At 32.7% G+C, this 20,016-nt stretch overlaps 5 protein-coding genes across 7 annotated transcripts in view; 4 read left to right on the top strand and 1 right to left on the bottom strand.

Annotated features, from left to right (window-relative positions):
- LOC105459745 (tyrosine-protein phosphatase non-receptor type 1) overlaps positions 1–6,973 on the top strand; it is a 12,080-nt gene extending 5,107 nt beyond the window's left edge. The window contains exons 9-10 of one of the 2 annotated variants that reach the window (XM_011705987.1): positions 6,254–6,371; positions 6,518–6,973. In XM_011705987.1, coding sequence (XP_011704289.1) covers positions 6,254–6,371; positions 6,518–6,568 — 169 coding nt within the window. In that variant the 3' untranslated portion in view covers positions 6,569–6,973. The remainder of the gene's footprint in view (positions 1–6,253; positions 6,372–6,517) is intronic. The other variant, XM_011705988.1, reaches the window with a different exon arrangement.
- A 744-nt stretch (positions 6,974–7,717) lies between these two features.
- Positions 7,718–10,233, top strand: LOC105459744. Its single transcript, XM_011705986.1, has 2 exons — positions 7,718–8,319; positions 8,689–10,233. The coding sequence occupies exons 1-2, from the start codon at positions 8,317–8,319 to the stop codon at positions 9,043–9,045; spliced, it is 360 nt and encodes a 119-aa protein (XP_011704288.1). The 5' UTR covers positions 7,718–8,316; the 3' UTR covers positions 9,046–10,233.
- A 323-nt stretch (positions 10,234–10,556) lies between these two features.
- Positions 10,557–11,763, bottom strand: LOC105459743. Of its 2 annotated transcripts, XM_011705984.1 has the most exons (2): positions 11,421–11,759; positions 10,557–11,327 (listed from the first exon to the last, which is right to left on the bottom strand). In XM_011705984.1, the coding sequence occupies exons 1-2, from the start codon at positions 11,529–11,531 to the stop codon at positions 10,830–10,832; spliced, it is 609 nt and encodes a 202-aa protein (XP_011704286.1). In that variant the 5' UTR covers positions 11,532–11,759; the 3' UTR covers positions 10,557–10,829. The 2 variants fall into 2 exon arrangements, with proteins under 2 accessions (XP_011704286.1, XP_011704285.1); XM_011705983.1 differs by having other exon boundaries at positions 10,557–11,763.
- Positions 11,764–12,179: 416 nt separating this feature from the next.
- Positions 12,180–15,509, top strand: LOC105459742. Its single transcript, XM_011705982.1, has 5 exons — positions 12,180–12,280; positions 12,746–12,994; positions 13,722–13,886; positions 14,044–14,442; positions 14,876–15,509. Exons 1-5 carry the CDS (start codon positions 12,263–12,265, stop codon positions 15,206–15,208), a joined length of 1,164 nt encoding a protein of 387 aa, XP_011704284.1. The 5' UTR covers positions 12,180–12,262; the 3' UTR covers positions 15,209–15,509.
- A 2,258-nt stretch (positions 15,510–17,767) lies between these two features.
- The window catches only part of LOC105459740, a 3,750-nt gene continuing 1,501 nt past the window's right edge, over positions 17,768–20,016 (top strand). Inside the window, exons 1-2 of the mRNA XM_011705981.1 lie at positions 17,768–17,953; positions 19,238–19,576. Coding sequence (XP_011704283.1) covers positions 17,936–17,953; positions 19,238–19,576 — 357 coding nt within the window. The 5' untranslated portion in view covers positions 17,768–17,935. The remainder of the gene's footprint in view (positions 17,954–19,237; positions 19,577–20,016) is intronic.

The raw sequence follows: 20,016 nt of genomic DNA, 5'->3' as shown, positions 1-20,016 counted from the left end.
GGGGGGGGGGAATAATAGAAAACAATAGAAGAAACTAAAACAATGCTAAGAAGTGCAAGATAATACATTTCTTGGATTGCATTGTTACAAATGCGAGTAGTAAGAGGGAATAGAAACGAGATGAAGAAAAGGAGATGGACTTTCGATTTGTATTTTTATATTGTGATTTATTTTATGAGTAGAATGTTAGAATATATGTATGTTCTTTTTTTCACAATTCTTTTATTACACTCGCTACCAAGAAACGAATAGTTTATTCCGCATTTGTGCTTATGAAAATATATAATGAAATAAATTTTACACAGTTCTTGTAGATAAAATACTTACAACTATAGGAATTGTGTTAAAAAACAATCTAGGTAAATTACTTTTGTAGGTAATATTTACTCAAGAGCTAATTATTATATCACGATATAATCGTATAATTTTAATTAAATTTATAATTGTGTGGATTTGCGTGAAGTTCGATCATCTGATCTTTTTATTTACTTACATAGCGTTGATGATACGCTCGTATAATGATGACGTAAATGTCAGAACAGAATGAAAATCACGGATATATATGTCATTAAATAACTTTGACTTTATTATTTCTTGCAAAATAGAGCATTTTTATCTAGCTAAATTCAATCTTTTTATTCAGTTAATGATAAGTAAAAGTAAAAGGGCAGACTATATTTCTGTGATTTTCAATTGATAATCAGTTTAATCATTTATACAAATGATTAAATTTGATGTTAATTTTAGTCCAAAATTAGTCTAACTTTTTATGAAGAGCTAGGATAAAAGACTTATTTCCAAATTAGCTTCATAATTTATAATTTAAATTCATATTTTCAAAATATAATGCAGTTTATGTGCTAGAAAACTATGCAGAAGTTGAGAATGTTGAGGTCATAAGCACATAATCTTCATTTTTTGTGAAAATATGAATTCAATGATCTAGAAATAATCTATTCAATTTCTTTAGTAGCGTTAAATGGATATATTTAGTGATAGGCCTAGAGAGAACTTGTTAAACAATTTTATTATAGTTCCATAGATAAATGTTTTTTAATTGCTGATTCGAGTAGATTCTACTGTTTTAATATCAAAGTCATTCGTGAAAATTTAGATTATGCGCATATTGTACATTAATTACTTCATAAAAGAGTTTAAAAATGTTTCTCATTTATTATAACAATCTTGCTTAATATTTTTTATTGTTTGGCTATGAGTAAGATATACTGTTTTTCTAACTCACATTCTTTTTCTTTTCCTTTTTTTTTTTATTACAACAAAGAATATATAATCTCATGCAAATCGCCATCTCGGATGATGATGTTTGATACAACTATATACTGATAAACTCATACAGGTCGCCGTTGTTCACATGAATTTTATTGATTTTCATTATGATAGATTGTAGAATTAACTATTTTATTCTGCAACAAGACATCCCTCATGTACGAATGTTAGCTTCAAATTTCGTACGCTTATAAGTAAAATTATCTTAGATGCGATCATGCAGAAAGATTGAATTTTCCATGTTTATCAAGAGAACTTTTGCTGACAAATTATTATTATTTTTTTACATTTTTTTCCATTATTGAAGAACTTACAAAAAGGATGTACGAATTTTTGATATGCAAATTGTTGACAAAAAGCAGTAAAAGGAAAAACAGACAAATCTGCTATAAACAAGCAGTATTTTTCAAGAGTTACTAGTGATCTCTGCGATATTCTCTCGCTTTTAATTTTTCTTTAAATCGAATCCTATATTTGTGCATTTATCTCGATATCCTTATTAAACTTCGAAAATTTAGTAATAAAAGTTACATTAATTGTTAGAAGAGAAGAGTTGGGAAGGGTTTAAAAAAAAAAAACGAAATCTTAGAAAATGCGAATTCCAGCTCATTGCTCAACGGCGCACGTTTGCAAAAACTGTGCATTGAGCATTGGACAAAGACTGAGTACGTCTAATGACTCCTAAGGGAGGGACTAGAAGGAGAAGGGAATAAACGAGCGGTAAAATAACGAAAGTTAAGCCGGCGTATTTCTTAAGTCGAGCTTTTATATAAGCCACTTTGAGAGAAAGACTTGTCAGATCGTGTTCCAATCCAAAGATGAGGCATGATGCGAGAATATGTGCGTCGCGACGTCTTGAAAAGATGCGCGTCACTGGAGCGTATTTTTTACTTTTGTACGTTAACTACCGTTGGAGCACGATCTCCCAACGTGGGTTTTCAGACACGTCGCACTTGCGCATATCGACCTGCTGCTCGTCTTCGCGTTAATTATGTGCGTTAGAACGTTGCAAGAGAAATTGAATTGGAAAACGGAAAATGGGAGCGATATAGGTACTCCGCGCGGAACACGATGTCGTGAGGGGATATGCAGTATTCTATTGTCAACAACACGTTTTTAACTTTACGCACTAATATACTATTGTTATCTAATTTTTATCGAGATATTATTTATGTAAGTATAAAAAACCGCAGTCTGCGACGATTCGATTCGAAACGGAAACGACCGCGATTAGTCTCGTGACGATCGTTATCCTTGTCATTGGCGAAACTCACCATGACGTGAAGATCACCTGATCATTTTCATGCGTCTTGAAATTGAGCCGAGAAACGTGTTGAAATTTCGAGGACGGCACGTAGTTTGCATAGTAAAAAAAAAAAATCGCAATCCATCCGCCGTTTTTTTACGCATGATGAGAAAGAACCGAGACGAACGATCGTATAGACGCTCATCTCTCCTGTTGTTGGCGATCGCGCGAAGCTTCCGGAAATGGGACATACGCTCATGAAAATTCACAGGTCACGAAGACACGGTGCTAATTAAAAGTTCCAAAATCGATGTGTGCGTTCCGAAGTGCGTGCGTTCGTTCGTACGTGCGTGCATGCGTGAGTGGATACGAGGTGAGAAGCGCGTGTATGGTAGAGCGAATGCGAAGGAATGAAGAAAGCAGTCACCGATGTTGATCGTGCAACTCACTTTATCGAAACACTATTCGGGAAAATGCGGACACGGTTTCGCACTGTCAGAAATTGATTTCTCCTTTTAATACAATTTTCAAGTAGCATTTCACCTTTTCAATGTAACGTTTTACATTTAAAGATACCGTGTTTTTCTCTTACCGATTATATTAGGTATGACAATCTGTTTTCGTAATATGTATATGTATAAGCCTTTGAAAAAGTATCTCTATGGACTTCACATTCAGCATCGGACAAGGCACGAAAGAGAGCAGATCCAGCGACGCATTCTTTTATACTAACTCGTGTGCATACAATAGATATAACGTTATACAAACAAACAAACAAAAAAAACACAGAAACATAGCTAAGTGCCTACTCGTACAAACAAGGGGAGGGAAGGGAAACCACAGCGATCGGTGTATAGTGTAACGGTAGCGACTTCTCCCCTTTTTGAAAGAGCATAGTCACCGTGAAAGCGAGCCGTTTTTATTACCCGACAATATATAAATAGATAGTTATCTAGTAAATCCACGGCTGATTTATTCGAAATGGCACTTTCGAGGGTGCTCCCATCATTGAGATAATATCAAAATATATCGCTTTTCGCCTTGTCGGTTTTATTTATTAATTTTTTTCGTAATGCACAGAATTTTTGTGAATAACGGGTATTTTTTTGATAATCAAGAAAAAAGAAAGAACTTAGTTTCTTCAACAAAATCGCTTTCTAATCGTAAAAATTGGCTGGACTGGAATGGAATTAATGTAATGAAAATGCAGATCTTGTCAGACTACAATTCACGTCACGCATTTTTATAATTAACATTTTTTAAGATAACGTCCTATAGAGAAAGGTCATTTCGAATCGATCAATCTACCATAATCTCCGGATTGCCGAGCGATCGTGTATCAGGGTACTGAAATGCGAGCGATAATGTCGAGCTTATTCTCGGGTAGAAATCGATTTTATATATCAAACTAGACGCGCTTGATTTCGCGCAAGGAAATTTTGACAGCCGCAGGAACTTCAATTTAAAGCAATATACGTGGGTCATCGTGGCAATGTCGATCGATACGCTTGGCAGCCGGATTTATAATAATAAGAATCGAGTGTACGCATTAGGCAGATGTAAGAATGGCGAGACAGAGGAAGTTGAGACGACCCTTGATTCTTAGAAGCGCACCAGCTAGAGCATACATTTTATAAATCACGATGTCGATTTAATCTACACAATGCATTCTTTATATACGACGGGGCCTTTTTACAATTACTGACGATTATCAATCGTTGATTGTCGACGCGAAAAAACATGGATTTAACTCAATACGCAAAATAGATAATTGTGAGCGTGCTTCTCAAAAGGATTAAGACAAAAGTATGTGAAGGTGGAGAAAGCTGAACGCTTGTCCGATTAATCGATTGTCAATTGGACATCTTACAAAATGAACGTATTTATTATTTCCATAATTTTTTTAGTTCTATTAAAAATTGTAATAGGTAGAAGACAATAGAAATTGTAAGAAATTGCAAGAAGAGATTTGTAAAATTTGCTAATAGAACAAAAAAAAATTGTGGCGATATATTAAGATGATTATATGGAAGAATATAATTTTTTTACGCTGTTATACTTGTATATTAAAAGTTCGAAGATCTAAAGATCTAAAAGGATAGTCGATTAATCGTACAGCGTCAGTTAAGGGTAATATCTCTTCTTAGCCCATTCTGCATCCTGCACAACTCGAAACTGTAATTAATTACATTTATGATGTATCGTTGTAGAACTATAGCGTCGAATGGTATTTTAATGTATAGAAAACTGAATGCACAGTAAAAGAGAGGAAACGGAAATTGGAAGCGTGCGTGTGAAAGAAAGAATTGAATAAAAAAAGAGAAAGAGAATAGGTGAAGAGAGGAATGAAGCGCGAGATTGTTTCAAACATGAATTACCAGTAAAATTTTACAAATTTGAGACTTTATTAAACACTAAATTTTTTCGATATAGTCTTATTAACTTCTTGAAAGTTATAACGATGTGTACTTGTTTTTTTAGACATATTCTTTGGTTAATTGAAAGCCTGTTTTCTCGATAATGCTCGAATATTTATTCGTTACTCATAATTATCGAATATCAGCTTAGATATTATCTGTTTACATACAATTAATTAATACGACGGAATGATCTTAATGATGGGACGATGAGCAACGTAAATTACTGTTCTTTCGTTCCTCTCCTTCACCTAAATTTCATGACGGACAAGTTACACGGATAGGCACTGGATGACACATGAAGATTTGCATACAATAAAATTATTTATACGGAAGTAACGAAACGGCAAGATCAATGCTCTCACGAATACGCACGTGCATCAGGCCGATTCGTTCGAAATGATTTCCTCCTGCGAGAACGCTCTCGTCAGTAGAGGCAGTACTTGGCAGATATTTTACACAAGTGGAAGTAGCGTTGTGAGAGTAGAATCTTTCGCATTGTAGATTTCATACACCATGAATTTAAAACACGTATTTCTTACAATTGTGCATTTTTCACACCGCGAATTTATTTTCGCAAAATATACATTTCTGTGGAGATTCCGGATTCATGTACTATGGATTCAGGTAATACAGATGTTTTTTTACCGAACCATCGGCGCAAGTGTAGTAGATCCCAGACAATCGCGACAAAGATATCTCAAAATTGTTTAACCTGATTTACTTTCTTTCATTTATATTCTCATATTAGAAAGACATAGACTTGAGTAGGATTAGCGCGATAGATTATTGTTTACTTAAATTGGATAGGAACATATTTTGTTTAGTATGTTTTGTTTTAACATCTGTAACGTCCGATGGTCTATCCCAAAAAAAATTTGGTGTCTACCAGGAGTTCCGTAAAATCTTAATAAAAATCAAAATGTTTTGCATCTATCTGCATTTATATTTTATTTGTAACTAACGTATTCGATTTTGGTTTTTAAGCAATATTGAAAATTGGCGACTCTTGGTACGCATATTATTATATATTCCAGTTAGATTAGTCTCTCGGCAACAATAACGGCTGTACTAATATCAATATAATTGATTGAATATTTTGGGTAATACTTTGAATTGTATAGTCACGAATCTCATTTTCGCGAATTGTTGACAGTTAGATAATAGTACATCAGTTATTGATATCTTTCTCTATCTTAGATTTGATTGGAGCGTTTATTTCGAAAATTTGTTTTTTTATGCATAACATTAAAAATGGCATTAAAACATTTATGAATGAATTCGTCAATTCTTGATATTGCAGAATTGAAGCTGTACACCATTTTCGAAATAAACGGCTCGATTCACGACCTCGATTCCGCCCTTGTACTCTGGATTTGGAAATTTTCAACTCGCATAGACTCCGAGATACTTACATATATGTTCGTAAGCGACACGAATCGTGCAGTCCCTCTCGTGTTATCACTTAGCGCATATTTAATTATTTTACTCTCGTTTACCGTCACGTACTTAGTCTTTCACGTCCAACTAAACCTCGTAGAGATCCTCATCTGATGATTTCTTTCAGATCAAAAAGCGAAACTACCGAAAGCGGCGAATCTGTGCACGAGGAGGCTGAGTCCACCATCTAAATTGAAAGAAAAAAAAAAAGAAAAAAACCGTCCTTCCATAGTTCTAATTCTCCGTTGTGTGCCTTGTCACATTTTAAAGGGAATCGTGCTAGACACAAGAATCTGTTTCAGTACAATAAAAATATACTTAATAACATTTAATAGAAAAACAAGTAAATAAATCAGACTGTTTACTACACAGAAATACGATGTACATATATTTGCGTTAGCGAGTTCTCGAGTCCTGGATTATATTTAAGGACGAACGACTCGCGATTTTCGTCCTTTCCTGATTTTTAGTAATTTTACAAAAATTGAAGGAAACAATTTTTAATTGACAATTTATTTTCTACAATACATTAGGCATTAACTGTAAAAGGAGCATAAAAAATAAACGAAGTCATAAATAAAAATTGAGCAGCAAATGTGTTAAACTTGATATAATTTCGTCATTTTCTCTATTTGATTTGTCGATAATAAGATGATGAAGATGAATAAATTAAAAAAAGATTTACATCTGTTATTTTATTAAAGAATCAAAATTTGATTTTTTATTACATATTAACGAGTAGAAAGTTTCCGAAATGACGAATTATTGTGCAATATTGATAAGAACAAGATTAAATTTTCACATATGCTGTGATGTAACAATGTGTAACGTGGCGCTTTAGAGACGCCTCTTTCTTATGTCATGCGTCACGTGAAGATCTGACGACTACATCTTAGGTAATAAAATATTTAACAAGAATATTTTCTATGTAACACATTAAAAACAAAATAAATTGTTGAGACTTATTCTTATTATTTCGATTGAAATAATCGATAATAAGTAATGTAATAATAGATCATTAATCATGCGCGTGGTTAATTTAATATTACGGCATAAAGCCAATTCTCTGTATATCAACTATTTTATAATTATTTTAAATAAATTATTACCTTTTGTTATCATAAAAAATATACATTAATTAAAAAAATTTAATTAAGTTTTTTAATTTGTTATTCTAAACTTGATAAAACTAATAGTGAAGTACAATAATATTGTAATAAGAAATAAAATAATAAAGAAAAAAATAATAGAATTTTTGCGAATGCCATAATATTCAAATATTTAAATTGATAAAACCTTATAAATTTACCTAAATATATTTCATATGAGTTGAAAAATATATCCTGAGTACAATCACAAGACACTGTAAATCTAGATAAAAGCCGCATTTTACAGAATGTACTAGCAAGATTGCGGCGAAAAATGATTCTGTCGCCTTGTTTTGATGGGCGTGTATTTGCAAGATAATTTTGGGAAATCTCGAATATGTGCGCAAAACGACTACATACTAAATTATCAACATTTTACGCGTAAATAGGCAAGCATCGAGGGGGACGTTCCCTTGTAGCCAAGTTAACACCTGCAAGGCCGGTAAAACAAGGAGCAGCGTAGTACACCCAGGATACATCGGCGGTGTGTCATGTCTACCTGGTTTACCAGGTCTGTTATCACCCGCCGTGGAGCGTCATTGTATAATTAGCGTGCTCTCGTTTGACGTCATAGTTTCATATAAATACCGAATGCCCGATCTCGGCCACCATAAACTCGCGAGAGAGCTGTCTACGACGTGCTATTATATTCTCAGCAAACGCTTCGCATTGAAACGTTACTTCCTCTTTTGAGTAACGTAATCTTGAGCGTACGAAAGCGATCATTACTTTCTCTTGCAAAGTATTGTCAATATAATCCGATACTTTCAAGTACAGCATGGTAAGCATATTTTCCTCGAGTTTAAACAGATCATTTCTATTGAGCTGCACAGTTTTTGTTTCTATTACAAATTCGACATCCTTCGTATAATTTAAGAAAAAGTTTTCTTGCAAATAATTAAAAAAATAAATAAATTAATTGAATTGAAATTCCAGAACTTATTTGAATCGTTTATCAAAAATCATAAGTTTGTTTTATTTTAATGAAAGTTCATCAATAAATCTTATAAATGTATATTTTACAAGTATATTGATAATTTTTGAAAAATACCTAATAAGTTTTATTTGGAATTATATTTTTCAAACATCTTATGACTATTCGCAAATCTTTAGATGTTGTATAAAGGCGCAATCTCTTCTTCTTTCTTAGATGGCTGGTACATTCATTGTCTTTGCGCTGCTGTCCATCGCTTGTTCTTACGCATCACCTCTTAGAACGGCGAGCATTTATGGCTCTCCCTTACTTGTTGTGCCGATTATCGTTCAAGAACTCGACGATCCTCAAGCTTTGACAAACGAGAAATCGATGTACGCGTTAAACGACAATTCTAAAATTGCAAATGATATCGTGAATCTCGAAAAACGCAGCGCAGAGGAAGCAAATAATGATGATGATCTCGAGACTGCAGCTGGTACCAACGTTCTTCGTCCTCTCTTCGTCTATCGTCAGCAGGTCGCGTATCGACAACGTGCCAGGGACGCCGTTCGACGAGGTAGGCGAATATAAGCGGGAGAGGGAAAAATCGATTTGGAGATTTCAACAATTATTGCAACTGATTGTTATCTCATTTTGGTATTATTGGGAAGATAATACATTCGAGATACTTGGAGACCTCCATAAAAAGCCTCAATTCTACAGATCTTCAAAATCCTAAAGAAGGATTAAAAAAGAATCAAGTCCGAGCTGTATTGAGAAAAAGATCTCATTTAAACAAAGATACGCAAAGATCGAAGAAAGATGGACAAATTAAAGGGAAACGAAGGTTAAACAAAATATACAAACATCTGTTCTGAAAAATAGCAAGCTATAATCATATGGCTCATTTTTATAGCGAAACTCATATCCGATATTCATATACAGCCTGGGGCTGTATGAAATAAAGCTTGCCGGTCGCGGATATTCATAGATCCACGTGAGCGGCGAAGAATAAGAACTCAAGCTTATAAGCAGCGAAGCGGAAGACTCGCACCGGTATGAAAATTTTGGACGCAAACAAAACTGTTCTCTTGTCGACGAAGCTTACCGCTGAAATAAAACTGTGTGAGATATGGAAAAAAAAAATACGGAAGACCGAAAAAAGGAAGTTTTCGTATTGAAAAAGGAGTGCACTGTAAAACGGTAGCAAGGGGGTATTGAACTCGTTAGTATAATTACGCTAAAAGGTTGTAGCTCTCGTTATTTCGGCGAAGATTAACAGTGTGAATTATAACGAGCACGGACTAATCTTGCTGATTCAGGAAGATCCTTCTTTTAACGGCAAGCGAAGCAACAAGTGCGATAAAAAAAAAATCAGGAAAGCATTTTTTAGTTCTACATTACGATCACATTATGATCTCTGGTAAAAATCCTGTAGATTTAAGTCAGATTGAAATTAAATCTACAAAAAGAGAGTGCTGATTAAAATAATATGTAGGATAACAGAAAAATTAGAGGAAGCGCGCAGTATGTATTCTCTATAATTTATAATGTAATTAAATAGTGATAATTATAGCATTTCCTTTTAATTGTAAGATAATCGAAAGCTGTCTACCAAAGTTGCGTTACGCAAGCAAGCAGATTAATGATGTTGTGGATACTCGATATGTACATATGAGAATGTTATTTGTAATACGATTTCTTTCAGTGTAAATGTTACGTGTGTAATGAAATAAATACGTGTGTGACATTTTATAAATAAATGTAGAATATTAATTATACATTTACTTCTTATTCCTGTCACAATTTACAAATAATATATAAATGTGCTTAACATAAGAATTAATTGACATAATGTCTTAATATAGTGGATACGTTTTTTATAATCTTTCGATATAATTAATAATCTACTTTCTTGTCGTAACATAAACTTGTTATTGATACATTATAAGCAGATGTTCATTGAAATATAGAATTGAGAACAGAAATTGATAGAACAATAATAGTACAATAATTTATTACTTAATTTTATTAAGTAATAGTAAAAAGATTATTAAAAATATTTTGAATTTATTTTTTAAAGAAATTAAACATGAGCTTAATTTAATTGCAAACATTAATTTTTATTGATAAAAATGTAATTTTAATTATAAAATGTTGTTAAAAATATTTCAGGAGCAATCTCTTCTCAAGAAATTACAATCTAAAGTTTTATTATAAGTTTAAGATTATTTATTAATACATTTCTCTGTCTTTTTTCATCAGGAATATTTTTCATCACTATTTTTCCAAGATCTACTTACATAAATCTGGCTATGCAAATCTAATTTCCCCTCAAAGAGAGGAGAAAGAAAAAATCTCAGAAACTTTTAGATTTATTTCCCTGGAAATACAGGATATCTCCAATAGTTACGATAAGGCTCCCTCCTGTCATTCGCTCGATATCTTTGATTCGGAAATGATCCTCGGTAATATGGATTCCAATACGGATACGGAGGCGGATATCTATCTTCAGCCACACGGAGATCCCCCTCGTAACTCGGATTCCGTTTCGGCGGAACAACATCGTTGTTAAACTTGACATGGCTCGATATGTTGTCGATCGATGCGAGGGTCGAATAATTCGCGTCGCCTTTTTCAGCTTGGCGACTTAAACGAGCCGGTATCAAACCATCGGGATCTAGTAGGATATCGTGCGACGACAAACCTACAGATGGTCCCTCTTTGTGATACGCATCGTCCTCTCGATCGTCATTACGTCTTGAGTGCTGCGTATCCTTGATAAAGCTGCTTGAAAAGTTGCCAGTTGAAGTTGTGTTCGATGTATTTGATGCGTTATTCAAAGATGATTGATTTTTTGCGTGTTCTCCAACCTGGGTAGCAGTCATCACGGGATTTTTATCGATCAAGGGATATTTAGTATTGTTCTGCTTCAGATCTGCGTGATTATTCTTGACATCTCTTACGTCATGTATGCTGTCCCACAAAGTTTCAATCGTTGACGATCCTGCGGGCGTTGATCCTGCCAGGATCGCGAGAGAGCAGAGGCTGTAGAGGATGATGCTGAAGCGTTCCATTTGTATCGCGGATTTTCCGTATGGTACAGAGAGTACAGTTCCCAATTGCCGACTAATAGCTCGGAAAGTTGAAGCAAGTCTTTTATAGCTTGCTATTCAGGATTCGTCGCTAAGTCACTCGTCAAACACCATCGAGTCTCGATATCGTTAAGAGTGCGCTAACGATAAATACAATATTTCTTCGTGGTCGCGGTCAAACAGCACTTGTTGAAGTATTCCAACGTTCTCCTACGTCTTACATTATTTCACGATCGTTTCAGAAACTTATGGAATTCAAGAAATTATATCTAAAAACGTTAAATAAAGTGGACGTCTAATCTTTTGCAATTTTCTTCAGTTTTAATTTATTATTAAAGCTATTAAAATATAAAAGGATAAAACATAAAAAATAAAATACTAGCTCACAGTAAGTCAATCAAAACAGAAAAGACAATATTTTGTCATCGTACGAAAATTTATGAAGAAATACAAGATCACAACCCGTCAGAAATAATTGTCATATGATTGACGATTATGATCTGCCTGATGTATGATCTTTATAATGCAGCATCCGCGCGACGAAGTTTACCGCAAGGTTGATACTCACGTTTATTAGCAGAGTAACGATAATTCTTTCAGCACGTCGTATAAAACCAGTACGATCCGTTATACCTTGACAGAGCTGGAAAATCCTTGGCGAAGCAGTCTCGTCGCAGCAACAGGAAGAAACATCGTACAGTTTCGTCACCGCGATGAAAAACGACTCAGCGGTACGTTTTTAGATCAATCATTCAAAAAGTCCACTTTTCACATAGCAATTAACACAGCATATATAAATGTACGAAGAGTACAAGCTACACATTTTGCGTCACAGACAATCAATACAAACTTCTATTTTAGGATTATTTATAAAATTACGGGAACTATGAAAACTATATAGTTTATTAAATTAAAACTATTATCATTTTGATTATTAGCGATAAATTCAAGTTAACATAATGCGATGAAATATTTAATTTTTTAATGACAAATCGATGTCGCGCGTTAATGTTTTAGATAAATACTTTTTCAGTAATTAATAAATTCATCAAATTAATATCTTGAGAAAATAAATTCTCGTATTTTTAACTTTAATCTATTTAGAGTATACAGCTTCGTCTTTTAATTGCATTCGAGTCATAGATCATAACTTAAATAGCTTATATTTAAAAGACTTTATTGATTGCATTTTGTAGCTTGGAAATATCACGTTTTTTGTGATCTTTTTATTATTCGCGGGCATATCGGACGGAAAACCTATTGAGTATGAAGATATTGAAAATCTGTTACCAACGGAACCTCAGACTACGAATGATACATTAGCCGCTATTGTGAGAGATCCGGTGGTGCAAGATGCTGTGCAAAATACGGTCGGCAATGGAACTTTACAAGGCCTGGTAGTAAAGAAGAAAGTGCTCGTTATGCCCGCCACTGAACCCACTAAGGTTTACTTATAACATTTATATGGATTTTTTATACGTACAATTAATTATGAATATTATACCTAAAAAAAATATTCTATCCTTTAGCAGTACCCTCTTGATGCTAAAAGATTTTCCTCTTATATACGTCTCAAGAAGATATTCTAAAATGTAGAGGAATATCGAATTACTACGAGTATATATTCTAAAGTATAGAGAAATATCGAATTACTATGAGAATTTATTCTTGATTATAGCGCATGATCCACTTCTTTATAGATAAATACGCGTTAAATAGCTGAGGAATATGCTTCATGTAAAATTTTTTTGTCTAGAGGAAATGCTTAAAAGAATTTCCCGCTTATAAGTAGAACATTTTTTTGGGTGTACTCCATGCAACATTTCTATGTATCTGCTTCACTAAAGAATACGATGTTTAAAAAGCGAATACTGCTGTTATTAAGGACACCTGTTAATTATTATGATTACGATCGTTAGCTTTTATTAACGATAACGAACAACTTCAAAGCGTAATTAATCTTTTATATAACAGCAGTTTGGAAAATGCTAATTAGTTATGGAAAAGAATTATATAATCTTACAACAATTAGTTGTTGCTCAATTCATATTAAATGCGCCAATTTGTTTTCAGTATAAAAACAAATATCTGTAGGCAAACAGAAAAAGTTTGAAGTTTATAATATATATTCGAATGTCCTATATTGTGTTATTTGAAGATATTCTCTTTAAGGTGGTGTCACAGCGTGAGCAGGTTCTCGTCGTGCCCATGATGCATTTAGAGGATGTACGGAAAAATATAACGGAGACCGTAAATGCGGAAACTGATGTAGACGGCTTGACATCTACAGCTGCTCAATCTTTCACCGAAACTGATGCGGATGAATACACAAACTCGGTAAAATATACAGAGACGTTGATATCCCATCATCGTAATCTATTTGTTTAAAGTATAAACTGTGTGCAGATCGTCGACGTTTCGCGTGTAATTTACGAAGAAATAATTAAAGAACATGTGGATCGAACATAACGTTACCGAACACGTAATCTTCCAGGAAAGCACAGATATTTCTTCGTCCTATGGATCGCAGCCTGATGATTTCTACGAAGCATTAACCGAGACGTCTAAAACCACGCGGAAGCCGTTCCTTATCGACAACATACCGCAAGAAATTCCATATCTCGTGCCAAACCCAAGTCAGGAAATAGCGCCTCCGGAACATCCACAACCCGCAATATCGGTACCAATCATCGCGTTCCTCGATCCCGCAAAAATTTCTGATGATAAAATTGACGTGCCGATCGCGGCGGCGTTATCGCGGCAAGATGAAACCTTAAAGAGCCAATTGGAGAACGGGCGCGACGAAATTCAACGGAACGTTCAAAATTACGTCGACAAAAGCTCGTGGAGCGTGGATCCCAATAATTGGCAACTTAATCCATCCCCTTCGGAGGTAAATCAATTTTTCGCAATAATTTAAGACAATAATATTCTGTAAGTTTTTCATTTTTTAGGAACCGTGAAATTTCGATTAATTGGTGGTCAAGTGGTAAAAACACAATTGTAAAACATTATTATGATTTATTATATCTTCAATTAGCATGATTAAATTCAAATAATATATATAATAGCATTATATAGCAGTTGTTAGACGTTATTAGACGTTAGAAAATAATGCAGAAAATTAAATCTAAAATTAAACTGTTATTAAAGACGCTAGTATATTTAATAGGTAACATTTAAAAATTGCTATAAATTATAATTGTTACCATCCAATTATTATAACCGATTAATTTAAAAATTTAAGTTAGTTATAATAGTTTGTGTTTAAAGATATGAAAATAAATGTGTGAGAGAAAATTAAAAAAGATGTTTCTTCACCATAGATGGAAGTATCATCTTCACCGTACGGGCCGAGTACAAAAGAGATCAAATATATGAACAATATTAATTCTGAAAATACGTTGCCCGTTACAATGTCCCGTATTGATGTTGTAACGCCACTCTTTTGGACTTCGGATGCGGATATTAATTATCCCAAAGATCCACGCGACATGGAAGTCGCCGCGGATATTGTCTTTAGACCGCTCTTCAGATACCGACAAGAGGTGCAACGGAGATCTTACAGAAAGCCGGTATATCAAAGATACAATCCTTACGATTCTTATCCAAGACGTAATTATCGATATAGACCCCGATATTCCGATGATTATTATTAGTATTTTAATAATAGAATGTATGTTCTTATTACTAAAAAATTGATATGACGTAAGTAAATAATTATCTTTCATAATAATAGTGTCAAGTTAAATGTTAGCTATGCTAACTTAATTTACATTAAAGTTACATTAAACTACATGAAAACTACGAATTACTATTTATAGCGATTTTTATATTTTGAACTCAATTTTTTCAAGTTTGTAAAATTTGATTGATAAAATGCGCTTGGACCTGCAGTGTTTGAGTTAATAAATATTAACTATTAAATAAAAAATAAATTATATTTCAGAAACTGTCTAATTTTATACTACATTATTTAATCCTATCCTTTTTTTTCAAATATCTTTACGTTGAATGATGCATTATTTATCATAAATGAGTAATCGCACATAATAATCAGTTATCATCGATTTTAATTAACAACTCAGTTATGCTCAGCCTCTCGACTCAGTCACAGTCATAGTCAGATTTAAACTTGACATTGAATATTATTCCCAGTCTTTTGATGAACATGTTTTCTCACATTATATATGGATTCCTCAGGATAGAAAGTGTATATATGTTAAATGATCACGAATTTACCGCTAAAAGCAGAAGCTGGAATTAATTTAACATTTACTGGACCGCGCGTTTCGAGATATTTAGAGATTTATCTGCAGAGCGTCCAGACATACATGAATTGTGTGTCTGTATACGTTTATTCTAAAACGAAAGGTGAAAGGGAGTCTGTGTATAGAAAATGTTCTATCTCGAGAAATATATAAAAATTCGCGAATGCAGGTTAACATCTTTCAACTATTTTCATGAGAAAAATGAAGAAAGCCGGTATACGTGCTCCTTTCAAAAGTAGCATCATATATACATAAAAAGTAGGCTAAGTATGCATAATTTATTTGATATTTTAATCTTATTACCTGGTAGAACTAAATAAAATAATAATGAATTAATTTTTAGCGACTACTTAACAAAAAAATTTAAAGTATTGAACGATGCCTTCTCTGATTACATATTGTTGCAACTAATTTTTTAATAAATAAAGTTGCTTGATCATGACATATATATATATATATATATAGCGCGCTATTATACGTTTCATTATATTGTGCATATGTTTCTTAACAAAATAATATATAGATGTCTATAATTAATTATAACAATTTTATTAAATTGAAATTATTTACATATCATCAATACTTCTTTAGTAATTCATTTAATATTAAATGCATAACGTTGAACAATGTGTCTATAACAGACAGATCTTGTACACGTCAGTAAGTCCCTAACATCAAACGACAATAAAATTGCGTATGTTAGTCAAGTCTGTTCGGTCTCGTTAGGGGAATCGTTTAAACGATTATTGGCGTACTTACTAGGAATGCGGTGGAAATTAGTTGCAATCCGTAGTAAACGTGTCATTGTTAATGCCCTCGGGGCGAACGGTTAGTCACTCGCTCTTTCATCTATCCATTCATGTGAACTAAGACAGCGGTTGTCTAACTTCTCGTGATATTTCAGACTTCTTGATTAGCATAATAAATGCATGCCTCGTAAAAACCGGAATGATTTTAATTAAAATTCAAACATAAAACAACACGTCATTTATATCGATGTTTTGAATAGATTTAATTATTTTTGTCTTAAAGAAGAAAAAAGCGCTTATATAAAATTAAACAAATATTTTTCAGCCTTTTATTTAAATATCTCGACAAGTCAAAATATTAACGCTTAAAAATAATTAGAATAAAAAATATAATTCTTGTATTTTTTTCTAGTGTTAGTATCTTTATAGATAGAACAGAATTACTTTTAAATGAGAAACACTGTCACCGTCACCGTGGAAGAGTGGGAAAACCGCTTGCATGTGCAACACGTGTGAGTCGTACGTGCAAATGTTTAGCGATCAATGAATAGGTGTTTAACACTAGTAGAATATAGTTCACTATGAACTACAAGGAAAGGCCAAATTCAGTTTACGTTAAAATTAAAAGTAAGTTCCGGTATTCGTATCATCGAAATGACAAATCAGATTAATAATAATAAAAAACAAAAGAAATATCTTGAGAAATGTCCCAATAATGGTATCTAAATTAAAATAATACAAAATTTATGAATTTATAGTATATGGTATATATTATCCCATTATAATTTCTATTTTTTATTCATTAATTATCATCAATATGCTTATATTACAATATACAAAGATTGTCCTATAACTTCCTTATCAAAAAAATTTAATTTTAGATATAACACATGAATAAATTATATTAGTAATATACTAATTTTGTATTTAATCTCATAATATCCATAATCCACATCCTGAAATTATTTTGCAGAAATGACCAAAAGTCTGTTTCTCATTCTCCTTCTTTTCCATCGGGGGCTTTCACGCATGTCGATCACGGGTTGCAAAAGAAGCACCATGAATTTTCGAGTCTTTTCACCCGTTTGCGATTCGCGTTTACGAAGATGACTCACTACCGTAGTCTCGCAGTGGCGGGATTTTTTACTGGGAACAAGACTGCTCTCGCTCTACAACGAATATGCATATCGCAGACTCCTGTGTGTGAGGCTAACTTAATTGCGTTCTTCGAGATCGCTGACGGCTTACGTATATAACCGATGCGCGGTCGATCTTTCCCCTCAAACGCCGCTTAAGAGTCCGACCAAGAACTGGAAAGCCGCAATCAAGATATTTGTGACAGAAAGAAAGGAAGTACCGCTCTACGATGAGGTTGACATTAACGGTAAGAAACGAGGATAATATAATCTAATAATTAATCTAATTTCTTTCAAACTCTATCTTTTTCAACATTAAAAAAAAATTTTTAATCAAACGTTATTCAGAATACTGAACTATTACTGAACTATACTATTTTACTGTATTTTAATTTTAATCAGGTTGTAATTATTGTAATAGCATTAATATTCATTTCTTTATTTACCACTTAATTTAACATAATATTAGTTTAATATAAATTTTTATGTTAAAAGATAAAATTAATAATAAAAGTATAATAAAATTAAGATACCTATATAAAGTTAATAATCAACTTTGTGAAATTATTTTCAAAAAATAATTATTAATTACAAATATATATTATATATACTATAGTGCAATATTCCTTATTCTTATCAAAAATAGAACAGATTTGTCTAACTATATCAATCGTTATAATTATATATATCAATTAGATAAAATAGATAATAATAAAATGACAAATAATAATATTAATTTCAATATCTTTCGACAACGTATGACTTCTTTTAGTATTATTTTTGTAATCTTTTAATATTATGTTACATAACTGCTTTTATTAATCACACATTTTAAATTAATTATTTTTTATTAAAGTTTTCTTTTAATTTTCTGTTTAGACGTAAAGTTTTTGAGTGGTTTTTTTTTATTGGTTTGTAACATTGGTTTGTAACGATGAGAAGCGTTATATTGTGAAATATCTTCGTCAATCATCATTAAAAGTGGAAGTCGTAAAACTTAATGAAATTCCATTTTATCATCTTCATTAACAGATACTAATACATAAGACAAACAGGAAAATTATCATTGAATCTCGTCAAGTGATTTTCCGTGACCTCGCCGTGACATAGGTAACATTTTTTATTCCAATTGTGTAAATGGCATTGGAGTATATTCATTTGAGGAAACACGCAATCTTCCGGGTTTTTATTAAGTCATGATTAAAGCTATCGTGGCAGACCGCAGGAGATAATATTCCGTCATGTAGCAAAGATTACATCAACTTCAAAAGAATTTATAAACACCCGACTGCTTTCTTATAATTTAACATTTATCTTTTTATCGTATAAATATATATGTATACGTTTATTGAAAGCAATACTTTTCATCTATTCTCTTTTTATTTCAAATAAAATAAAGGATATTTTTGTTGATATAGAATATCTTTGTTATCTATGTCTAAAGATAGAAGTATTGTGAAAATTAACATCTTCGCAAATAGGTAAAAAAACTATGTAAACTATGTAAATTTCACTATTAATCTATTTTTCAGCTCTTTTTACTGGCTGTCTCGCTGAGCCTGAACAGCGCGCGAGCTCGTCAGCGCACAAACGTTATATTAAATTCCACCGATCGATCAATCGATCAACCAGATTACACGCAATCACGCAAATCCCCAGATGATGAGAGGGACATCAAGCGGGTGCAGATCCACAATCAAATTGGATTGGACGGTAAAGTGCGAAGAATCCAGTTGGATTCCGAGGAAGATAAACCGGGTATTCGCGCGTACGGTCTACCGAAAAGACGTTTACAAGATAACGGCGTTATCGAGAGATTGCATTTTGTAGAGGATCGTCGCATCGATGACACCTCGAAAAGTGGTCGATTGGTAAATATATTATCATAAATAGCATTTATGTGCCTGAATATGCAATTCGAATTTTCAAAATTTTTAATAAAATTTTAATTCTTGATATCATGTTAGCATTTGGAATATAAATTTATAACATAATATGAGATCACATTATATAGAAAATTTAAGAAAAATCTAAATTAATAATATATACATATATTATTAATTTAGATTTTTTAACTCAATAATAAATTTTAAGCAACGGGAAAGGATCAGACTATATACCTGACATCCCATACCAAAGGACAGATCATGTATATATATATATATATATATATATATACTCTCTAAAAGTGAATCAGTGGAATCATCACTGATTGTCAGTGTCATATTCTTTTCCGGTGACATACTTAGAACTATGATAAACAGTAATTATTTCAATGTCGCTTCAATGATAATACATTGATTTAAACAGT

The sequence above is a fragment of the Wasmannia auropunctata genome, unplaced genomic scaffold (assembly GCF_000956235.1).
Source record: "Wasmannia auropunctata unplaced genomic scaffold, wasmannia.A_1.0 LD334044.1, whole genome shotgun sequence".
NCBI lineage: Eukaryota > Metazoa > Arthropoda > Insecta > Hymenoptera > Formicidae > Wasmannia > Wasmannia auropunctata.
The sequence above is the reverse complement of the archived record's forward strand: the minus strand, read 5'-3'. Positions and strand labels throughout refer to the sequence as shown.